General features: G+C 44.9%; 1 protein-coding gene across 1 annotated transcript in view; it reads right to left on the reverse strand.

Annotated features, from left to right (window-relative positions):
• Positions 1–23395, reverse strand: part of PTPRZ1 (protein tyrosine phosphatase receptor type Z1) — a 196499-nt gene that overhangs the window by 78899 nt on the left and 94205 nt on the right. The window contains exons 3-8 of the mRNA XM_065401331.1: positions 16280–16459; positions 14359–14510; positions 12437–12532; positions 12117–12183; positions 5554–5711; positions 4678–4828 (exon numbers count right to left, since the gene is read on the reverse strand). Coding sequence (XP_065257403.1) covers positions 4678–4828; positions 5554–5711; positions 12117–12183; positions 12437–12532; positions 14359–14510; positions 16280–16459 — 804 coding nt within the window. The remainder of the gene's footprint in view (positions 1–4677; positions 4829–5553; positions 5712–12116; positions 12184–12436; positions 12533–14358; positions 14511–16279; positions 16460–23395) is intronic.

The following is a 23395-nucleotide window of genomic DNA, read 5'->3' on the forward strand; positions in this document are numbered from 1 at the left end:
TGAACAACAATTGATCATTGTTAGACATAAATAGATTTTCATTTCCACTGGGGCTAGGGACAGATAAAAGGCTAAAGTTTTCTCACAAGCTTTCTGTGTTGGGCCCTGAAGTGCGGCCTTTAAGTTTACTGCTAATGAAAAATATGCCACATATGAAAATTACATGCAACACTATGCAGGCTTAGAGAATGAAATACCTTTCAACCTAAAACAAAGCAATCCCTGCAAGGTAAGTTTGCCAATGCTGGCATGGCTGCATGGAAATTCCTGACAGCTCATTTCTGAACCCAGTGTGTAATTCAATAGAGAATGTATTTCCCATCACTAGCAGCCTTTTAGACCTCATAGGACAATTCCACTCAGATAACCAATAATAAAGAACAATAACAATAATAATAAATGAAAGGTGCAATCCTACTCTCTATGAGAGATTGCACTGATTCCAACAGGAGAAGGATTTGGCCCTAATTGCCTTATTATATAATTTTAACTTTTCACATGGGCACTTGAGTAAGGAGAAATTGCAACATGAGCCTATGTTATCTGAAGGGAAGTCAGAGATTTTTCTTCTGCTAATTACAATATTAGTTGTAGTTTCTATTGGTTATAGAAATTAAATGGCATATGATTCCATTTATTACTGAAGTTAGCCATTCATGTTTTAATTTTTATATTTCAGCATTTCAGAGCTCCTTAAGATCCTTTCAGAACAATGAGAGTTTTCTTCTAGTTTCTTTATCTTGTTCAGAACAAGTGCTCCTCAAATACTACAAATTTGAGTACTCAAATGAGCACATTTTAGATAAATATTGCTCTTAACACACGTCCATAGCTGATGTTAATATTAAAGGAAGTTATGTGTATTCACATCAAGAGTAATCTCCCTTTCCTTTCATTACAGTGAGTTAACACGTTAGGTTGAATTGTAAAATATGTGCACACCTGGAATTTTTATTAACCCGTGCCTAGCCCTCCATTTTGCCTATGGGCAGAGCAGAATGTTTAACTTACAATTAGAAATTTTAAATTCCTACTTCAGAACAAATACTAAATGTGTTTGTTGCCAGGGTGATATGAAGAACAGAATAAATATGTTTCTTAAGCTCAGTAGATGGAAAACACTTTGTTCTGTATCTGTACGTCTACACTGCAATAAAAGACCCATGGCTCGGCTGCAGCTGGCCTCGGTGAGCTGACTCGGGCTCACGGGGGTCAGGCTGTAGAGCTAAAACCTGCAGTGTAGATGTCTGAGCTTGTTCTGAGACCAACCACCGCCTCGCTGGGCTCCAGCCCAAGCCTGAACATTTACACTGCAATTTTTAGCCCCACAGCCTGAGCCACATGAGCCGAGTCAGCTGACCTGGGCTCTGAGACTAGGTGTGGCAGGTTTTTTATTGCAATGTACACATACCCTGTTATACAAGTCTATCAGTCATGTGTGAAAATGTCTATTGTGCTAGTCTGAAACCGGAAGCTATAGAAAAGTCATACTATATTCATGCAATGTTAAGTATGAGGTTTTAATTGCACAACTGTCAGACATTTTGGATACTCAGTACAAAATATTTAATCAGTCGTGGAGCTGAGGTTATTTCCTATATACACTGACTGTGTCACTGAGAGCAGAAAAGGGCCTTGCTAACTTTAGATATTTTCTCCACATATGTGTAATGAAAGGGCACTTTGGCATGAAACGTTGCCTGCTAGGGCAGAAAGGGAGAAGCTGGATACAAAGCTACCTATGCAGTTCTATCCCCCATTGTGTAAACCCACACACTTGTGAGAGTCAGCACAGAGAGGGCTCCTCCAGGCTTTTCGGTGTGGGATGGGAGGAACAGAGCAGTGCTGTAGCCCACTTTCTGTGGCACCATCCCCCACTCTGCCCCCTATTTCTATGTGGAAATCCAGGTGGGGGTAACACAGCTCAAAGCTGTATTAACTCCCTCTGGGTTCATTCCACTAGTGCTAGTGACCTGCAGGGACATGACCATTGGCAGAAGTGCTGCCAGATGGAGAGAGAGGCAGAGTGGAAGAAGGAGCCAGGCATGCAGATGCCTTCTCTCACTATGAGTATGGGGTCTCATCCCAATGGAAAACCTTATCGGTGGATCCCAGGTTCCACAGGCTTGAGAGGCCTCATCCCCTCCCAACAACATGGACTCCCTAAACTCAAAAGGATGATCCATCTGAGGGAATGATCTGCCTCTATGGGCCCTCCTTCAAGCATCTCCTTGGGAGGGGAAAATCTTAGGCCTGGTCTATACTACACAGTTAGGTCAACACAAGGCAGCTTACGTCGACCTAAGTATGTCAGTGTACACGCTACAGCCTTCCTCCGATGGATGTAAGTGCCCTACTCCCCCGACATCATAACTCCACCTCCATGAGAGGCGTAGGGCTTACATCAGTGTAGTTAGGGCGACACAGGGTCTATGTAGGTTTCAGTGATAGCTGTGTTAGTTTGTATCAGCAACTGCATTACTTACATCAGCTGTTGGCTGCTCCATGCTGGAGCCGTGAAATTGACAAGAAAGCTGGGCAGGTAGAGCCCCCACTCCCAGATGGGATGCTGCTTGGAGGCTCCCCACTCAGGGATCCGAGAAGCCCGGATGGCTGACCCCCAGGTCTCAGCAGGGAGCCAAGAGCCCAGGGGGAGGGGAAGGGCAAGCTGAACTCCTAGCAGGGAGCTGTGTGGAGTTGAGAGCCCTGGCTCTCAGCCCCCACACTGCCCCCATCAGTTGGTGGAAGTACTCCTGGTGAGGATGCACACCACCGACAGAAGGAAGGTAGTGTGGACATCAGCCACCACAGTAATTACTGTGGTGGTTGAAAGTCGACCTAACATAAGTTGACTTAGGGCTGTCGTGTCGACATGCTCTTAGTTATTTTCCAAACTGAATTTCTTTAAACAAGGTAGAGTGCATGTTCTTCATGTAAAAGTGTCTGTGCATGTGAAAAGTATGATGCTTTAAAACAGCAGTTTGTTTAATTATTTGACCTCAATTCTAACTAGTATTAAACACTTTCCACTCTCCATCCCTCCCTGTTCCTGTGTTTGAAAAATTCAGATACAGTTTGGTATCTTTTTATGAAGTTTTTTCCCCCTCAGAAAAATCATTTATTGGCTGAGACAAAGTGATGAGAAATTTCAGCTCCAAGAGCAATGATCTGAAAAGTTTGTAATAGGTTGAAAGGATGGGCTCAGAACTGAAGTATCATTTTGGCTAATTATAGCACAGATGCTATAAATCTATCCCATGTAGCAGCATTTTGATGCAAATAGCATCACATATATGTGCCAGGGGCCCAATCCTGTAAGAGTGCTGAATACAGAACATCCACTGACTTCATTGCAAGTTCCAAGCAGAGTCCTTTTAGCATCAGGCCCAGAACCGGTGGGAAATGTCCATGGCACAGGCTCCAACTTTCCAAAATGCCAGCCCTGCCCTCACTCTACCCCTTCCCCCAAGGCCCCACCCCACCTCTTCCCACCCCTGCTCCACCCCAGCCCCTCGTCTTCCCACCCGGTTCCACCCCCTCCCCAGAGCGCGCCGCATCCTTGTTCCTCCCCCCACCCCAGCTTCCTGCACGCCACAAAACAGCTGATCTGCGGGGCCCGCCGGCAGGTGGGAGCTGATTGGGGGGCTACCGGTGGGAGCTTAGCACCCACCATTTTTTCCCCGTGGGTGATCCAGCCCTGGAGCACCCACGGAGTTGGCGCCTATGGTTCATGGAATCGAAGCTGGTAAAAAATACCCCCCCCCCCCCCTTTTTGGAGTGTATTTGTATTTGTGAATATAAATCCCTAATTAACAGATTTAGTGCCAACTTTTACTTTCAGTTACATGGATGTAGTTTCTATTGATTTAAGTGAGATTCCACAGGTGTAACAGAGAACAAAATTTGACCTTTGATGCTGTATCCATTTACAGTAAATGACACACACTGGTCTGAGTTACGGCTGATCAGAAGAAGCTTCTCTCTTGCAGTTGCTTGGTAGCTTAAGTGAAATGAATTTGGTGGTTTCCTTTTAGATGTTATTGGACAGGGGTCCCACATCACACAACAAATAATTAAATTGGTATGGAAAATGAAGTACTCTTTCACTCCTATGACTGCAGTGGTGTTAATGGGCCACTTTACTTTGAATGGTCCCTCTTAAAATATGTGCAAACTACTTATGCTAAATTATCTGCTCCACCTTGTATTTAGCTGTGACACTCTGAGTACCTTTCCCAGACCTGAAGAAGAGCTCTGTGAAGCTCAAAAGCTTGTTTCTCTCATTAACAGAAGTTGGTCCAATAAAAGATATTACCTCACCCCCCCCCCCCCCACCTTGTCTCTCTAATATCCTGGGACCGACATGGCTACAACAACACTGCATACCCCTCAAGATGGCAGCTTTGATCAGTGTTGAAGCAATTAAAAGGGCTGCATGGAGACACTTGGACTGATGTCCTCTTCACTACATGTGCTCTGTAGATGCAAGAATTTAATTTTCTACTCCATTTAATCTGGCATTTTTTTATGAGCACTAACCTGTCTCTTAAAGCTGTGTATTATTAGGCTCTTTTCTTCTTCAAGCTAAAATCAGTATCTCATTATTGGGGTCAATAGTTGTATTTAAAATAGTCTTATAATCTGTGAAGCCTGCAGTAGTAATTACTCTGTAAATACCTGCTTCATGAATTTCTTCTTGGCCAGTGTATGAGGAAAACACCTGTCCAAAGAATTTATATTGCTGTTCTCTAAAGTTGTTTTGCAGGTAATCCATCAGCATGACATAGCCAGACTGCTGCATTGTAAGGACTTCACAAAATACAGCCAGCTGAAAAATAAAAGACAGCACACTTCCCCTAAGTCATAAAAATTAACTGGATTCTGATATTAGGCACAACTCTGAGAAAGGGAAGGTGTATAGATTGTCTCAGTTCAGGAGTAATCCCAGGAAACATTGTGATTCAGACACATACCTCTGAGGGTATGTGTACACTGCAATTAGACACTTGCAACAGGCCTATGTCAGCTGACTTGGCTTGCAGGGCTCGGGCTAAGGGGCTGTTTAATTGCAGTGTAGACATTTGGGCTTGGGCTGCAACCCAAGCTCTGGACCCTCCCACTTCACAAGGTCCTAGAGCCCAGGTTCCAGCCCATGCCTGAATGTCTATACCACAATTAAACAGCTCCTTAGCTTGATCTGCAATAGCCTGAGTCAGCTGGCATGGACCGGCCGTGGTTTTTCAATTTCAGAGATACCCTGAGTCACTATTCCTCCAGTGCTTCCTACTTGCTTTCTTTGGGTTAGTAGTTTACTTTGCACAGGCATGTAGTCAGAATCTAGCCATGAATGAAAAAGGGGGTGGGGGCGGGGTGGAGGGGGTTACTCACACAAATAGATTTTAATTGAAACATGTGCAAGTGAAAAGCTAGAAAAAAGAAATGTTAGGTTGTTAGGCTAGAAAGTAATGCCATGCACTTTTACCACATACATGAAAAATGTTTTTCCTTGCAAATAAGAACAGTTATTTCTTTCACATGGATTAAATGAATTACCTGGTTTTCAGAAATGTTAATGGGATCTTTAAACACAATCCATTCAACTGTCTCTGAGCAGGGAGGTGTCGACAAAGATCCATTATAAGTGTAATATTTGTCTGTTGAGTTCGGCAAAAGGTTCAGCAAAACAAATGGCTCTAATGCAGCCTGTTTTCCTGCAAAACATTTATATTCAAATTATTAAGATATTAAATAAAAGCTGAATAAAACAAAAGTAGAGCTGCAAATTGGAAGTTCCTTCAAGTGAAACAAAGGAATGTTTGAGGACATTTGGAGTCTGATTTCAATGGCTGTTCATCCTATGAAAGGTTGGGCCCTTTGCACTTAAGTTTTAACAAAGATTCTAAAACAATAATTCTACTGGGTCAGCAGAAGGTTCTAATGAGCTATGGAAGGCTGAAGTTCAGCTGTAAACTCAGAACTCCCAATCTTCATCTCAGCAGTGAGATTCAAAGAAACAACGCTTTTAGTCTTTGTGCCTGGGAGGGACTCCCATGAAGTGCTGAATGACTTAGACCATTACTGAACTCATAGTCAAGGTCATTCAATGCATCACATTCACAGTACCTCTTACCCTCTGTGGGGCAGGGAAGAGGTATGAAAGCTGCATATGATGTGCCGTCTAGTCCAGAGAAGTGTTACTTCATTGGAACACACTGAGCATTATATTACTCTAGCCTGGAGCAAACTGTGTTGAGATGCAGGAAATAGTGAAACATGGCGAAAAAGAATGGGAAAGCTCAAGGAACAATGTTACAAGAGAAAGAATGGGAGATGAAGACCTCTTTCAAGATGATGTAACACTTCAGGTGACTGCCCTGTACGCAACAGTAAGGGATGGTCTACACAGGGAGCTCACATCAGCATAGCTACATTTCTTAGGGCTTGGCTACACTTGCGAGTTACAACGCATTAAAGGAGCCCCAGGCGCACTAGCTCACTACCTGTCCACACTGGCAAGGCACGTAGAGCGCTCTGACTTCACGGCTAGAGCGCTCCTGATACTCCACCTCGGCGAGTAGAATAATGTTTGATGCACCCCCGCTGGAGCGCCCCAGCGTCAGTGTGAACGAGGTGTTGCATTACTGCACTCTGATCAGCCTCTGGAAATGTCCCATGATCCCCTTAAGCCAAGTGGCCACTCTTGTCATTGTTTTGGATATGCCCTTTGAAAGCTCCGTTTGAAAGCCGGCATGCTTATCTGCTCCGAGACAAAGCAACCATTACTGTGGAATGCTGTGTGTGTGTGAGAGAGAGAGGCCGGAGGGAGGGGGGTGGGGGAGGTCTGCTGCTGTCTGAACTTACAAGACAGCATGCTGACATACTCTCAGCCCCCCAAAAACCCACTCTCTCCCCCCCCACATACACATAACACACTCCCTGTCACACTCCACCCCACCCCCCCATTTGAAAAGCACATTGCAGCTACTTGCATGCTGGGATAGCAACCACAATGCACTGCTCTCTGTGGCCATTGCAAGAGCTGCTAATGTGGCCATGCCAGTGCGCTGTCAGCTGTCAGTTTGGACAGACTACAGCGCTTTCCGTACTGCGCTCTACGAAGGCTGGTTTAACTCAAAGCGCTCTACATCTGCAAGTATAGCCATGCCCTTAGGGTGTGAACACTTCACACCCATGAGAGATGTAGCTATACTGACCTAACCCCCCGGAGTAGACAGCGTTAGGTCAACAGAAGAATTTTTCTATCAGCCTAGCTACTGCCTGCCAGGGAGGTGGATTACCTATGCCGATGGGAGAACCCCTATTTGTGTAGGTAGTGTCTACACTGAAGTGCTGGAGCTATGCCGCTGTAGTGTTTCAAGTGTAGAGAAGCCTTTACTTTCTTTGCATACACACATATCAGAGGAGGAAGGAGAAACATTTCAGTTCACTTAGATGCTTTGCACTCACTGAAGAGCATGGAAAAACCCCACTTACACATTTAGTCACGCGTGTAAATGTATGGCTGGTGCAGTTCATCCACTTCCCTGGTATCTTGCCAGGATTGGGGCTTGAATGAGGATGAGCTAACTGAGATTCAGCTGGTGAGGTAGCAGGAGCCCATCAGAGGAACTGGCAGAGATTATACCAGCTTCCTCAAGTGGGGGAATTTACCAGCTTTTGGACAATCCCACTTCCATGAGAGGATGATTGTGTTTATCTAAAATACCACTGGTCCTTTTAGATGCGATTTTAAATAAAATCTGACTCATGTCTATATAATTTGCTGTTTGTTATCATCCCTAGGTTCATTTCAATGTTACTGCTGTGTAAACTTCCCTCTCTCAATAAATATCCATTCCAAATTATTTTCCCCACATGCATGTATTTCTAACCTAGTCATATCCCTTTGCATTATATCTGTCCTCAGTGATGTTTGTAACTCATCCCCATTTAGTGTCACCTTAACATTCCACTATAAACTGTTGGCCATTTTATTACACAGAATCACAGTTGTTCTGCTGAGTCAAGTCTTAGAAATCATCTTTTCTTTCAAAATGACTTGTTCTTGTCCACATCTGATGACAGGGGAACATTTAACAGTGTTGAGCAAAATATTTCCACCTAACTGTAGTATTCTGTCAACCTCCTAGGCACCTTCAGATTGCAGCCACCCTAACAATCTAGTTTATATCTAGTTAAATAATTCTATCTTCACAAACGCTTTTGTAGTTGTGAGCATCAGGATATCAAACCTGACATTTACAGCAAGCGTCCTAATAAGATAACTTCCTTTGCTAGAAGGTTCTTCAATAGCTTGTGGAACTTTGGATGTTAGTAACAACTTGTGTTCTGTTTCACAGTCTAGACTATAAAACTAAACATCTGAAAAGTTTCAAGAGAAAATGTCCTATGTCAGATAGTAACATGACTGGTTTCTATTCCCAGAATGTTAGCCTGGGAAGAAACTGAGAATACTTCCACTCTAGAGCCTGAGAACTCATCAACTCTCATTTTAATATACAAAATATAAGATATGATTTACAAGGACAGCTGATGTACTATACATCTTTCTCCAGTATAAACCATCTGAATTAGTCTTGGTCTGAATTTTGTGAGCTCGCTTAGATCTATTCAAATAAAGCATGTTCTCTTCATCATTAAAGTGTCATGTAGCTTGACAACTGCTGCCCTTCGCTTTACAGCTCCTCAGCAAGGTTGTTGGATGATGTTCACCTTGATGGGTTACAATTTCCCTTCAGGTGTCTCGTGTAAGCATGGCATCTAAAACTAATGAATAGGGCTGGTCAGAAATTTTTTGATGAAACACAGCTTTGTCAGAAAGTGCCAGTTCATCAAACCTGAAATGTCTTGCGAAAGCAAGTCAGGTTTGACAAACTTTCATTGACTTACAAGCAAGATTACAATGGAAACACTTCCCTGCCTGCTCACAAGGCCAGCTACTGTGGACGCTGGGCTTCCCTGTTCTGGCGCAGTCATGTCATGCTAGGGCATCCAGGTTTTCCAGGCTCCTTGATGTGGAGCTGGGAGCCTGGCAGCCCTGGAAACCCAGGCTCTAGTTGCAGTTCTGAGGGTACATCTACATTGTTAAAAAGAAAGAAAGAAAGAAAGAAAGAAAGAAAGAAAGAAAGAAAGAAAGAAAGAAAGAAAGAAAGAAAGAAATGTGGCAGTGAGTCTCAGAGCCCAGGTCAACTGACCAGGGCTCACAGAGCTGGTGCTGTGGGACTAAAAATAGCAGGGTACACATTCCCACTTGGGCTCTGAGAGCCTCCCCGCTCCCAGGTTTCAGAACCCGGGCTCCACCCTGAGTCCAAACATCAACAGTGCTATTTTTAGTCCCACATGCAAGCCCTGCAAGCCCAAGTCAGTTGGCCCAGCCTCTGAGATTCGCTGATGCAGGTCTCTTATTGCAGTGTAGACATACCTAGATCCCTGCAAATCCACAGGTATCTGCTTTATATCCATGGATATCTGCATCCGTGGATGTGGTCATATTGCTTATCTTCTTGGATCGGAAGTGGATCCAAATTTTTTTACCTGCCCCGGGCTCTAGCTCAGCAGCAGTTCTCAACCAGGGATTCGTGGCCCCTTGTAGGGTTGCGGTTTCAGAGGTTCCACCCACAGGGCTGAAGCCCAGAGCCCAGTGGAGCTGAAGCCCCAAGCCCTTGTGCCCCCCATGGGGCTAAAGCCCAGACTCCCAAAAGCCCCTGGCAGAGCTAAGGCAAAGCCCCGAGTCACAGTGCCCCCCACAAGGCTAAAGCCTGGAGCTCTGAGTCTGGTACCCCCCCAGGGCGGCGGAGGGGGACGGGGTTTGAAGCCTGAAGTCCCAGTGCTCCCAGCAGGGCTAAAACATTGAGCCCTGGTGCCCCCGACAGGGATAAAGCCCAGAGCCCTGAGCGGGAGGGAGGAGCTCTCGGCTGTAGCCCCCTAGGGCTTGGGGCGCTGGGATTCTGGACTTCAGACCTGTAGAGGGGTGCTGGGGCTCAGGGCTCCGGCACCATGGGGCTCATGGACCCCTTGAAACTGGCTCACAACCCCCCAAAGGGCCACGGGCGCCCGGTTGAGAACCCCTGCTGTAGAGGGTGTTGGTGTGGATAAAAGGTGGAGTGTGGATTGCAGATTGGATACAATGTAATTACCACGGATGCAGATCAGATGCAGATCCAAATTTTTGTATCCGTGCAGGGCTCTAGACATACCCTCAGAGTCTAGGATCCTCGCTTCACAGCAGGGAATACTGAAGCCCTAGGAGCCCCACGTCTAACCAGTGCTTGGCTCCTGTCTCTGCAGCAGGGAACATAGAACTACAGCTTGGGCTGGGGCTCTCAACGCTTCCAGGCTCTCTGCCGTACAGCCAGGAGTCTTGAAGTCTTGAGATGGGCTTCCAGGGTCCATGGCTCTGGGACAGCCCTGCTATGTAGACTCTCCTTGGGCGGTGACCCCAGGGCTTCCAGACTCCCAGGTCAGCTGGCACACCATGCTGCTGATTCCCAAGTTGGACCAGGAGTCTGGAAGACCAGGGGTCTCCGTGCCTGGATTTGCAGATCCTGGGATCATGGGAAGCTGCTGACTGAAACTGACATGAATGTTAATTTCAGTCAGCGGCTACCTGTCCCAGGGAGCATATTTCCTTTCAGAACCATCATGTGTCAGTGTTTTCCAAATGATTTTTTTTCATGATTTCCAGTTTGAGAGAAATTTTTGAAAAATTTATCTTTGGTCCGACTCAGAACAAAACCAGATTTCAAAGTAGGATTTCTCACTTCTGAGAAATTTTGGTGAGTTTTGACCAGTTGTAATAATGAATCCTCACTGATTTACACAATTCTCCTTGTCCTTATAAGCTACGAAAGTTCCATCACCTTGTTTTGTGTTTGTCTGTTGGAGACAGATATCTGCTTCCATTTTAAAATGTTTGAAACGTTTATGACACACATCCTATAATAACTAATCAGAATAAATAATCAATACTTTACATTTTAAATCCATATATTTCAGAGGACTTTTTACAAAAGGTAGGTATTTTTATCCCCATTTTATAGACAGAGAAACTGATGAGCCAGGCGGGGTGAGGATATATCTACACTAAAGCTGCTGCAACAGCACAGCTACAGTGTTATAGCTGTAGTGGTGTAGCATATAAACTTCCTACATTGACACAAGGGGTTTTTCGGTCAATGTCAGTAATCTTCCTCTCCCAGAGGCAGTAGCTAGGTCAACGGAAGAATACTTTCATCGACCTAGCTCAGTCTACACCAGGGGTTAGGTGAACCTAACTATGGCACTCAGGGCATGAAATTTTTCACAGCACTGAGCGACGTAGCTAGTTTGACCTAAGTTTTAGGTGTAGACCAGGGCTTGATTACTTACCCAAGGTCATTGGCCCTGATTTAGGAAAGAATCCTCACTCATGTGCTTAAATGGTTTCCTCAATTGGGGCCGCAGTGAGACAGCGTAAGTAACAGAAAAAAGGTCTCCTGATGCACCATCCTCTACTCAGCATGCTCTGATGTAAATGAATAGACACTTTTTTAAAAAGCAAAGCATTCACACACTGAGTCGAAATCTGCTCTGACTGACACCAGTGTAAATGTAAAGTAATTTCATGGAAACTGACGGAGTTATTTCAGATTGACACCAGTGTCACTGAAAGTGCAATATAGCCCCCTGACTATTGAATACTGACATTCATAAAATCTCACTCTGTTCCCAGAACTAGACTTGTAAGACAGATCTTTGTTTGCTACAATAGTTGTATTTGTCCTACGAATTGCACAGAAAACTCAGATATGTACGACTAAGAAACCTTAATGAATAAATTGGTAATTTCTCTTGACCAAACACTGAAAGTGTGGCAAAGGCCTTGGAAAAATTAAATGTTTCACTTTGTGACTCAGGTTTTTCCAGTTTTTTCAAGTAATCATTTTTGAGGGAAATATAACCAATTTGTGCCATTTTTTATTTTGGTTTTAACAAAAGTGACCAAATCCAGCTTTGGGAGGTTCATGGTTCCCAATAGCTTCAATAAGTTTTGCATGCACATTCAAAAGCAGAATTTGGCCCAACCAATAACCAATCAAGCAAGAAGATAAACTCACCAAACCGGCTAACACTATCTACTCCTTTGATGATTGCATTATAATCCATATTATCTTCCAGGCCAACCTGTTAAAGAGAAATTGTATACTTTATTAAAAACAGGGTTTAAATAAAAAAATGAAAGTTATAAGTTAGCTGAGCCGGCAACAGAGGATTTAAAGAAGAGTAATCACACATATTTGCCAAATTGTTTTTTGTGCAAAATAAATTAGAAATATATATTAATGTGCTTATTATATACCAGAACCATTTAGCTTCAGATTGGATATTTGCTATATTTCAAAGCAAAGTTAACGCCACAGATATACAAAATGGTTACCTCAAATAAAATTGATAAAGCTCTTAACTTCCCATTTCCTTTAATTGCCTCCTCAAAATTTGTAAACTGATCTGCATCGTAGCAGTAGATTTGCATCTGTAAATATAAAGATTAGATCTTCAATTTTCAGAGGTTTACATTACATGATAGAAAAAAATCTTTAAAAGAATTTAAACAATACAATTATTTATTTCAGATATTCCTACGCTGAGAAAAATCTTGAAACAGTAACAAACTTTAATTCTAATAAATGCTTCTTCTGTAGTTCTCTCATCCATTGCCTGAAAACTTACTTGGTGAAGCCAATGGCAAAACTATTGACTTCAGGAGGTCAGGATTTTACCCACTGTATCTACCCCCAAACTAAAAGTAGAGATGTATTGGTAATACAACCAAGTCTTTGATCCTGTCTCTTCTGCAGCCTGGAGTCGGCTGGAACTGTATGCTTGCATCAGGCTCTACATCCTCATACCCTCACTCTTCCACCACAGGGGTAGCTCCATGGTCAACCAAAACCTGGCTCCCAACCTTGGGGCAGAGTTTGTGACTCCACCCCTCTTCCCATGGGATGTTTTCAGAGGAGGCTCTGCTCCCTGATATCCTGGCTAGGGTTACCATACGTCCGGATTTTCCCGGACATGTCCGGCTTTTTCGTCCTCAAATCCCTGTCCAGGAGGAATTTCCAAAAAGCCGAACATGTCCGGGAAAATAGGGAGGCATGGTAAGGGGACCCCGAATGTGAGTGGCTGCAACAAAGCCAAAACTAACAACTCCCCCGATCTGCCAGGGCACGGAGGCGGTGGCGGCATCCGAGCGCGGCGCCGCCTCCTCCCCAGGCTCCAACTTTCCTGGCTCCTGCCGCTCTCCACCGCGGCGGGGGCCGAAGCAACTTCCCCAGCGCAGCAGCAGCCGGAGCCCGGGGAGGAGGCGGCTGGGCGTTCGGATGCCGCCCGCCGCCTCTGTGCCCCCGCAGATCGGGGGAGTTGTTAGTTTTGCTGCAGCCACTCGCACTCGGGGTCCCCCAAGTGTCTTTTGCCCGAGCGCTACCGGCTTCATGTTCAAGTTGCTGCCGAAGCAACTTCCCCAGCGCAGCAGCAGCCGGAGCCCGGGGGGCAGGAGGGAGGAGGGGAAATGCGGGTGCTCAGGGGAGGGGGCGGAGTTGGGGCGGGGACTTTGGGGAAGGGGTTCGAATGGGGGTGGGGAAGGGGCGGAGTTGGGGGCGGGGCCTGGGGCCCCCGTGGAGTGTCCTCTTTTTTCACTGTTTAAATATGGCAACCCTAGTCCTGGCAGGATGGAAGATATAAGGTAGGAGCTTGAATGGCAAGTCCAAATGCATCATGAAGTCAAGAAGACTGAATGGACCGCACTGGCCACAGTAAAAGTTTGTGCCTAACAGTTCTCCATGGAACTGGGGAGAAGAGAGGAAGAGAGGACCCCAGCAACCCCATCCCTCCATTTGTCCCCTCAGAGATATATACTATTTTGTAACTTATTATAATAGACTATGAATGGGTCCATGGAGTTTACTGTAACTCTCAGGTATTTGATCATCTGTGGCAATTGGGCCTATATTCAGTTTGCAGGATTAGACCCTGTATTTGATACCAAGATTTGTGCTCATCTCTCCTGAGCAATTCTGAATTTGAAAATGCACACTTCATTTTCAGAATGGCAAACTAAATACAACTGTACAGGAAGCACCTCATTCAGAGGCTACTGTAGTCAGTGGCAAAACTTACATGTGCTTTGGATCAGTCCTTGATTCATATTTGCAAACATAACATTTAAATATTACTCATTTGGATTTGAAGGAGGATTATATACACACAATGTACCCTAATCAAATGATAAATTAACATCTTTAACAAATAACTTGATTATTTGCAGGACTGTACAGAATTGAGTCTATTACAATTCATTACCTCAAGAGGAAATTTTTGTCCTTCTAAACTATGTTCCGATCCATCTGACGATATATTGCATTTTCCCCAGTGAAAAGTTATCTTGCTTGCTTTAAATACTGTTTCTAAGCCACCTCCGCTGACATAATAATCATTTGTCAGGTTAATTTCCACTAAAGAGAAAAAAAGAATGGTCAATGAGCATGTCTGTGCATTTGAAATTCAAATACATCAACATTACTAGCTAAAAGGTGAACATATGGTGGTTCTCCTTACATTTCATCAACAGCTTGACAGAATGTGGATTATTCAGATAAGAAAGAAAACCATTTGGGAGATTTATAGCTGCTAATAACAAAATGAAATGTATTTTACTTCATTTCAAACTTTGATTAATAAAATAGACATATGGGGAGCTGAATTACTTTAATGCACTCTCATAATCCATTGTTTTTTAATTCATCTGAAACCTGTCATAGTCTTACATTAAACGAAAGCTCAAGAAAGCTGGCCTACCAGTGAAGCCCTCCTTCTAAGGAAAGAAAACAAAACCCTAATGTCCTATCTTTGCAATCCTAGGATATAGACCTTCCGGAGAGTGGATGTGTTGATAATGCAAATGGGAATGGAGAGAAAGAATTTATTGAGCATGGTAGAAGGGGGTTAACTAGAAATAATGAGGTAACACTTAGGGCTTGTCTACACTAGGACATAGGACACTCCTTGGAGGAGGATAAAGTGACAACAGATTAAGGGCACTTTACTCCTGAACGACAGTTTCCTCCCGGGGGGAGGGGGCGATGGGATGGAGGGTGGGAGTGGTTAAGGCGCTTTAACTTTCACTTTTCATGTAGATGTGGCCAAAGGAAAGGAAAATGTAGGCTAGATACCAGGAAGAATTTCCTGATTGTGAGATATACAAGGTTGTGGAATAGTCTCCCAAAGGATGTGGTGGAAGCTCTGTCCCTGCAGATAATTACAAATAAACTGGAAAAAGAGCTGAACACAGATATGTTGTGGAGAACAATCCTACATGGGCAGAGGGATGGACTAGATGATCGGTACTGTACTCTCTTCTTGCCACACATAACAGCAGTGGATTCTCAGTTTCCTAGATTCCCTTACTCAGTGCCATGAAGAAAGCTGAAGGAGGTTTGGCTGGAGTGCCATGCTGCTCCTTTCAAATACTTTGAACTTCAACAATGGAGGAGGATCTCAATTCACTTTTTTGAGCATTAAAGAATTTATCCTCAGAACATTCCTGTAAGGTAGGGAAGAACTATTTGCCTAATTTACAGATAGGGAAATGGAGGCACAGGGGAGTTAAATGACGTGTCCAGGATTATACAGGAAGTATATGGCAGAGCCAAGAATAGAACCTAAATGTCCTTACTCCAAATCCTGTGCCTGAAACAAAAGACCATCCCCCGCTTCTCCAACAGCCAAACAGCTTTTGATAACTACAGCACTAGATCCAAATAGCAACCTTGGCTCAGTAAACACTAAGTAATCCTATGAACTACTTACTGGTGATTGGGTGATTATTCATGATACATTAAAAATGATTTTTTGTATCTTAATTGCATCTTCAAAGAACAGGCATTATTAGTAGTAATTATTATTTTGTGGCAAATGCTAAATTATTATTTAGCTTCAATAAGCACTCATTATGGGATGATACTAATGATGTGATTACTTTGGCTATTTCTAACCGTGCACATAATTTCCATTTGTTTTCTTTATTTTAGTGGCTTTCTATTACACTTGGCTGCTATCACCACCTGGCCTTTGGCTAATCGCTAAAATCCAAAATGCAGAGGCTAAAACAAAAAAAACCCCAAAAAACAAAAACAAAAAACCATAATTAAAAAACCTCAGCTATCCACCACATTTCAGTTTCATGACGACCAATTAACTCAAAACATGAAATCGGACATTTTACCTGTTTTGCCAGTATTGTGAATGAAAGTGTCTTCTGAAGTTTCCTTTTCCCAACCTTGGAATTTAAGTTTTTTGAGATTTACATTTACTTGGGTAAGATCTTCATCAATATTAATAGGAGATTGTTTGGCACCATTGCATGTTGGATATTTCTTCCCCCAGTTCTTTTGGTTCAAAGTTCCTAAACATCAAAACATAACAGGCAAACATTATAAGTAAACATGAACTTGCAAGCTAATACTCTTATTTTTTGCACGTGGAAAAGGTAAAAGATAAAATGTAATAGCCTGGCAGAAAACTTGTCTTTCTTAGTCTTTGTTTACATCGTAATATGCAATACATATGACTTACATCCTAAATATTAGACATAGAGAATAATCTTTTTAGGCCATCTAAAAAAATCATGTAAAAAACCTAAGGTGAAATGACCTTGGGCTGATGACAAAGCAGATTACACAAACACACAAAGTATATGCTAAAATATGTAATATAGGAATGGAACAAACATCCAGAGGAGGTTAAGCGGATCCAGAATCTGATCATCTTTAGGAAATGCTGCAAAACCTTCTTGGCTGAAAAATCTTGTACACTATAAGTCTGACACTTATAACACTGCCACCTTCGTGTACCAAATAAAGCACTGCCAGCCACAACACAAAAAGAGGAATTAATAACATATAAAAAAAAAATCAAAAACAAAATCCTCACCCCAATCAGAATTTTTACCATTGAAAGGGAAAAGTGACAGAGACCTTATGATTCCACAAAGTCCGCTAATGACTTTGCTATTACTATTGGAATAAATGGAAGGCATTCAGGTAACATGGTAATGAGTGTGGTGGGTTTGGAGATGATCTGTAATAACTGATGAATATTATATATGGTCTTTCTGTTCATCTGTTGTAAGTGGGGGTTAGTGTATAAATACAAGAGGAATTCAAGCGGGGGTTGTCTGGACATAAGCTGGGAAAAGGACAATTGCTTCAGATAGCCACCCATTTACTGATACATAAGTGACAATGCAGGGGCAATTCACTTTGAAGTTTTACGTCTGACACCCAGCTGAGCTCAACAGTCTAGCTTGACAAAAGGGTGGCGGTGTCCCAGCTTGTAACCACACGGGGACCCAAGCCCATGAATACTGGAACAAGGAACTTTGGCAAGATAAAAAGACAGGCCCTCAAGGACAAGGCAAACAGTGACTGTAGGGGAACTGATTGAGCCCCAGAGGCCAATGATCTGGGGTAAGACAGGCCTGCCTCAACCTTTAGGCACATGTATAGACTGTTTATTGTTTTAAAAGCCTCTACTTTTATACTTTGCCTTATTTCTGCTGTTAAGATTAAACAATACTTTGTTTTAAGAAGGCAGTTTGTGGTCACTATTCAATGCTGGCCAAAAGTTTCCAAAGGGAAGAGCTGCAGGTACCAAGTCCCGTACAACCTGCTGAGGGTAAGCTTGGTTCATCCACAGAGTGGGAGACTCAACCACCTGATCTAAGAGTGGAAGAAATGTGTGATTCTACTCCAGGGAGGTAAAGGCACAAGGCCTCATGCTAGAGAGTGGTGCAATGAGCGGCCAGAGAAGGGGTCAGAGGTGCAGTAGTTTTGCAGCCAGTGGTATAAAACCCTACAATCAAACTGATTGACAGACAGACAGATAGATCAATCTCGAACTAAATAATTCAGGAAACTGAGTTAAATAGGGTACTGACATCACCTAACTGTGCATAAGTAATGTAGGTACTGCTCTGAAATTTTGACAGATGAAACTGTCAGCTGCAATATCCAAGCAAACTAAACAGAGCTCACAATGAAGTTTTAGATTTTCTGGAGATGGGGATTATAGCTTCATACTAAGTACCTGACCAATGGAGAATGCCAACCTGTCTAAACTTCCAGCCCTATCCAAACATGCATACTCCTTATAGTGGACAATCTCTAAAATGACTAATGGTGAACTTTGATGGGATTTCCTATTGCAAGGTAATATCTTGTAGTCTTGTGGAATTTTCATAAGATGAGGTGTGGAGCTAACATTCCACTCCCAAAACTTCCTTCAAAGGATTCTGGGCACAGTAAATAGGCATTTCTTGTGGTAAAACAATGACAAGAGGGAATTCAAAATACCATCTGCACGCAGAAACAGAGAAATGTAGGGCTGGAAGGGAGTTCAAGAGGTCATCTAGTCCATATTATTTAATAGGCATGTCCAAGGTAATTGCATTTACAGCCAAGAAAATTCAAGTCAAGTCCAATATCTATACCAAAATACTATATTGGTTATATAACTAGGGTGAACTGACTGTGACACTTTGCCAAGATTGTTCCGTTTTTTAGGAACAGTACAGGTTTCGTGGCTGATATTACTGAGGCCAATTTTGTCCCAGATTCAATTTAATTGGCCAGCTGGCTGGCCAGCCTACCCCAACTTCATGCAGCCTACTGCTTCCCCTCCCCCAGTAGCATTTCCTCTTCTCAACTGCCCTCTGTGGGAATCCTTGCTCGCAACTCCCACAGTCTAGACATCATCTCTTCTAGACCCTGTTCATACTGCATCACTTGTTGTCAGTCTCCTGATTTAAATATGCATGCACATTAGCTCAATGCCTCAGTAAGAATTCATAATGAATATAATTAGGGTCAACCTCTTTCCCCCTCAAAAATGCCCTAGTAGTATCCCTCTTTTTCAAAAGACTCAAACCTGACCATTCTACTTGTCTTTGACTATTGATTGTTTACAACAACTGGATCAATTTACTCTCCTTTAACCGAGGCCTGGTCTACACTACGAGTTTAGGTCGACTTTAGCAGCGTTAAATCGAATTAAGCCTGGACACGTCCACACGACGAAGCCCTTTCTTTCGACTTAAATGGCCCTTTAAACCGGTTTCTTTACTCCACCTCCGACGAGGGGATTAGCGTTAAAATCGGCCTTTGCGGGTCGGATTTGGGGTAGTGTGGACGGAATTCGACGTTATTGGCCTCCGGGAGCTATCCCACAGTGCTTCATTGTGACCGCTCTGGACAGCATTCTCAACTCAGATGCACTGACCAGGTAGACAGGAAAAGCCCCGCGAACTTTTGAATTTCATTTCCTGTTTGCCCAGCGTGGAGAGCACAGGTGACCACGCAGAGCTCATCAGCACAGGTAACCATGATGGAGTCCCAGGATCGCAAAAGAGCTCCAGCATGGACAGAACGGGAGGTACGGGATCTGCTCGCCATATGGGGAGACGAATCAGTGCTAGCTGAACTCCGTAGCAGTAAATGAAATGGCAAAATATTAGAAAAGGTCTCAAAGGCCATGAAGGATAGAGGCCATAACAGGGACGCACAGCAGTGCCGCGTGAAAATTAAGGAGCTAAGGCAAGCCTACCACAAAGCCAGAGAGGCAAACGGAAGGTCTGGGGGAGAGCCGCAAACATGCCGCTTCTACGCAGAGCTGCATGCCATTCTAGAGGGTGCAGCCACCACTACCCCAACCGTGTGCTTTGACTCCGTCAATAGAGAAACACGCAACAGGGAAGTGGGTTCGGGGTACGCGGAAGATGATGATGATGAAGACAATGAAGATAGCTCACAGCAAGGAAGCGGAGAAACCGGTTTCCCCAACAGCCAGGATATGTTTATCACCCTGGACCTGGAACCAGTAACCCCCGAACTCACCCAAGGCGTGCTCCCAGACCCTAAGGGCACACAAGGGACCTCTGGTGAGTGTACCTTTGTAAATATTACACATGGTTTAAAAGCAAGCGTGTTTAATGATTAATGATTAATTTGCCCTGGCAATCGCGGCCAGTACAGCTACTGGAAAAGTCTGTTAACGTGTATGGGGATGGAGTGGAAATCCTCCAGGGACATCTCCAGAAAGCTCTCCTTCATGTACTCCCAAAGCCTTTGCAAAAGGTTTCTGGGGAGGGCTGCCTTATCTCGTCCGCCATGGTAGGACACTTTACCACGCCAGGCCAGTAGCACATAGTCTGGAATCATTGCATAACAAAGCATGGCAGCATATGGTCCCGGTGTTTGCTGGCATGCAGATAACATCCATTCCTTATCTCTCTTTGTTATCCTCAGGAAAGTGATATCATTCACGGTCACCTGGTTGAAATGGGGTGATTTTATTACGGGGACATTCAGAGGTGCCCGTTCCTGCTCGGCTGAACAGAAATGTTCCCCGCTGTTAGCCACGCGGTGGGGGGGAGGGGTGAAGTGATCATCCCAGAGAATTGGGTGTGTGTGTGTGTGGGGGGTGGGGTCGTTGGGTTTGTGCTGCATGTTAACCCGGAAACCCCAGCCCCTCCTTTTACATTGCAAACCCATTTTAAATGGCCAACCCAACGGGTGCTTGGTATGGGAAATGAGGGTGCTGCTGTTTGAAACCATTCCCACATGTTATGAAGGTTAAAAAAGCCAAAAGACTGTGGCTTACCATGGCTGCCTGCAAACCGAATTCTGTTGCCTGGCACTGCGTGAGTGATCTCTCACACCAAACCGGCAGGCCCTCAATATAAGAGGAAAAATGCGACCTCGTAACGAAAGCACACGTGCTGTGTAATGTGAACAGCAAAATTTAACGTGAAAGAGTGTACCCATTGTTCTCTAAAATGTGTCTTTTTTAACCACCTCTCCCTTCTCCTCCACCAGCTGCAAATGTTTCTCCTTCGCAGAGGCTAGCGAAGATTAGAAGGAGAAAATGGCGGACTCGGGATGATATGTTCATGGAGCTCCAGATGTCCTCCCGCGCTGAAAGAGCACAGCAGAATGCGTGGAGGCAGTAAATGTCAGAGTGCAAAAAAGCACAATTTGAACGAGAGGAGAGGTGGCGGGATGAATCGCGGGCTGAACCGAGCAAGTGGCGGGCTGAAGATGATAGGTGGCGTCAGCTTGCAGACAGAAGACAAGAGTCGATGCTCCGGCTGCTGGAGCATCAAACTGATATGCTCCAGCGTATGGTTGAGCTGCAGGAAAGGCAGCAGGAGCAGAGACCGCCGCTACAGCCCCTGTGTAACCAACAGCCCTCCTCCCCAAGTCCCATTGCCTCCTCACCCAGACACCCAAGAACACGATGGGGGGGCCTCCGGCCACCCAGTCACTCCACCCCAGATGACTGCCCGAGCATCGGAAGGCTGGCCTTCAATAAGTGTTAAAGTTTTAAAGTTTTAAACTGCAGTGTGTCCTTTTCCTTCCCTCCTCCCCCACCCCTCCCGGGCTACCTTGGCAATTATCCCCCTAGTTGTGTGATGAATTAATAAAGAATGCATGAATGAGAAGTAACTATGACTTTATTGCCTCTGCAAGCGGTGCTCGAAGGGGGGAGGGGAGGGTGGGGTGGTTGGTTTACAGGGAAGTAGAGTGAACCGGGGTGACGGGGCGGGGGTGGCGGAGGGTTCATCAAGGGGAAACAAACAGAAGTTTCACACCGTAGCCTGGCCAGTCACAAAACTGGTTTTCAAAGCTTCTCTGATGCGCACCGCACCCTGCTGTACTCTTCTAACTGCCCTGGTGTCTGGCTGCGCGTAATCAGCGGCCAGGCGATTTGCCTCAACCTCCCACCCCGCCATAAATGTCCCCCCCTTACTCTCACAGATATTGTGGAGCGCACAGCAAGCAGCAATAACAATGGGGATATTGGTTTCACTGAGGTCTATCCGAGTCAGTAAGCTGCGCCAGCGCGCTTTTAAACGGCCAAATGCACATTCCATCACCATTCGGCACGTGCTCAGCCTATAGTTGAACAGGTCCTGACTACTGTCCAGGCTGCCTGTGTACGGCTTCATGAGCCATGGCATTAAGGGGTAGGCTGGGTCCCCAAGGATCACGATAGGCATTTCAACATCCCCAACGGTTATTTTCTGGTCCGGGAAGAAAGTCCCTTCCTCCAGCTTTCGAAACAGACCAGAGTGCCTGAAGACGCGAGCATCATGTACCTTTCCCGGCCATCCCACGTTGATGTTGGTGAAACATCCCTTGTGATCCACCAGGGCTTGCAGCAGCATTGAAAAGTACCCCTTGCGGTTTATGTACTCGGTGGCTTGGTGCTCCGGTGCCAAGATAGGGATATGGGTTCCGTCTATCGCCCCACCACAGTTTGGGAATCCCATTGCAACAAAGCCATCCACTATGACCTGCACGTTTCCCAGAGTCACTACCCTTGATATCACCAGGTCTTTGATTGCCCTGGCAACTTGGATCACAGCAGCCCCCACAGTAGATTTGCCCACTCCAAATTGATTCCCGACTGACTGGTAGCTGTCTGGCGTTGCAAGCTTCCACAGGGCTATCGCCACTCGCTTCTCAACTGTGAGGGCTGCTCTCATCCTGGTATTCTGGCACTTCAGGGCAGGGGAAAGCAAGTCACAAAGTTCCATGAAAGTGCCCTTACGCAGCCACTGGGAATCGTCCCACACCTGCAACACGATGCGGTCCCACCAGTCTGTGCTTGTTTCCCGGGCCCAGAATCGGCGTTCCACGCCATGAACCTGCCCCAGTAACACCATGATTTGCACATTGCTGGGGCCCGTACCTTGTGTGAGGGCTATGTCCATGTCAATTTCCTCATCACTCTCGTCGCCGTGCTGCAATCGCCTCATCGGCTGGTCCTGGTTTTGCTTTGGCATGTCCTGGCTCTGCATATACTCCAGGACAATGTGCGTGGTGTTCATAGTGCTCATAATTGCCGCGGTGATCTGAGCGGGCTCCATGATCCCAGTGCTATGGCATCTGGTCTGAAAAAAGGCGCGAAACTGACGGAGGGAGGGACGGGCGACTGACGACATGGCGTACAGGTACAGGGAATTAAAATCAACAAAGGTGGCTGTGCATCAGGGAGAAACACAAACAACTGTCACACAGAATGGCCCCCCCAAAGATTGAACTCAAAACCCTGGGTTCAGCAGGCCGTTGATTTCACGGAGGCAGGGGGAAGCAAATGAATACATCTATTTTTTACATCTTAAGCTGGCAGCAGACTGTGCAGCATGACTGATAGCCCTCGGCATCTTCTGGGTGCTTGGCAGAAGATACTGTACTACGACTGCTAGCCATCATCGTCAAGACGGTTCAATAGGACTGTCTCCAGGAGACAAAGCATCTCTGCCCAGGTGCCTCTGACT

The sequence above is a fragment of the Emys orbicularis genome, chromosome 1, assembly GCF_028017835.1.
Source record: "Emys orbicularis isolate rEmyOrb1 chromosome 1, rEmyOrb1.hap1, whole genome shotgun sequence".
NCBI lineage: Eukaryota > Metazoa > Chordata > Testudines > Emydidae > Emys > Emys orbicularis.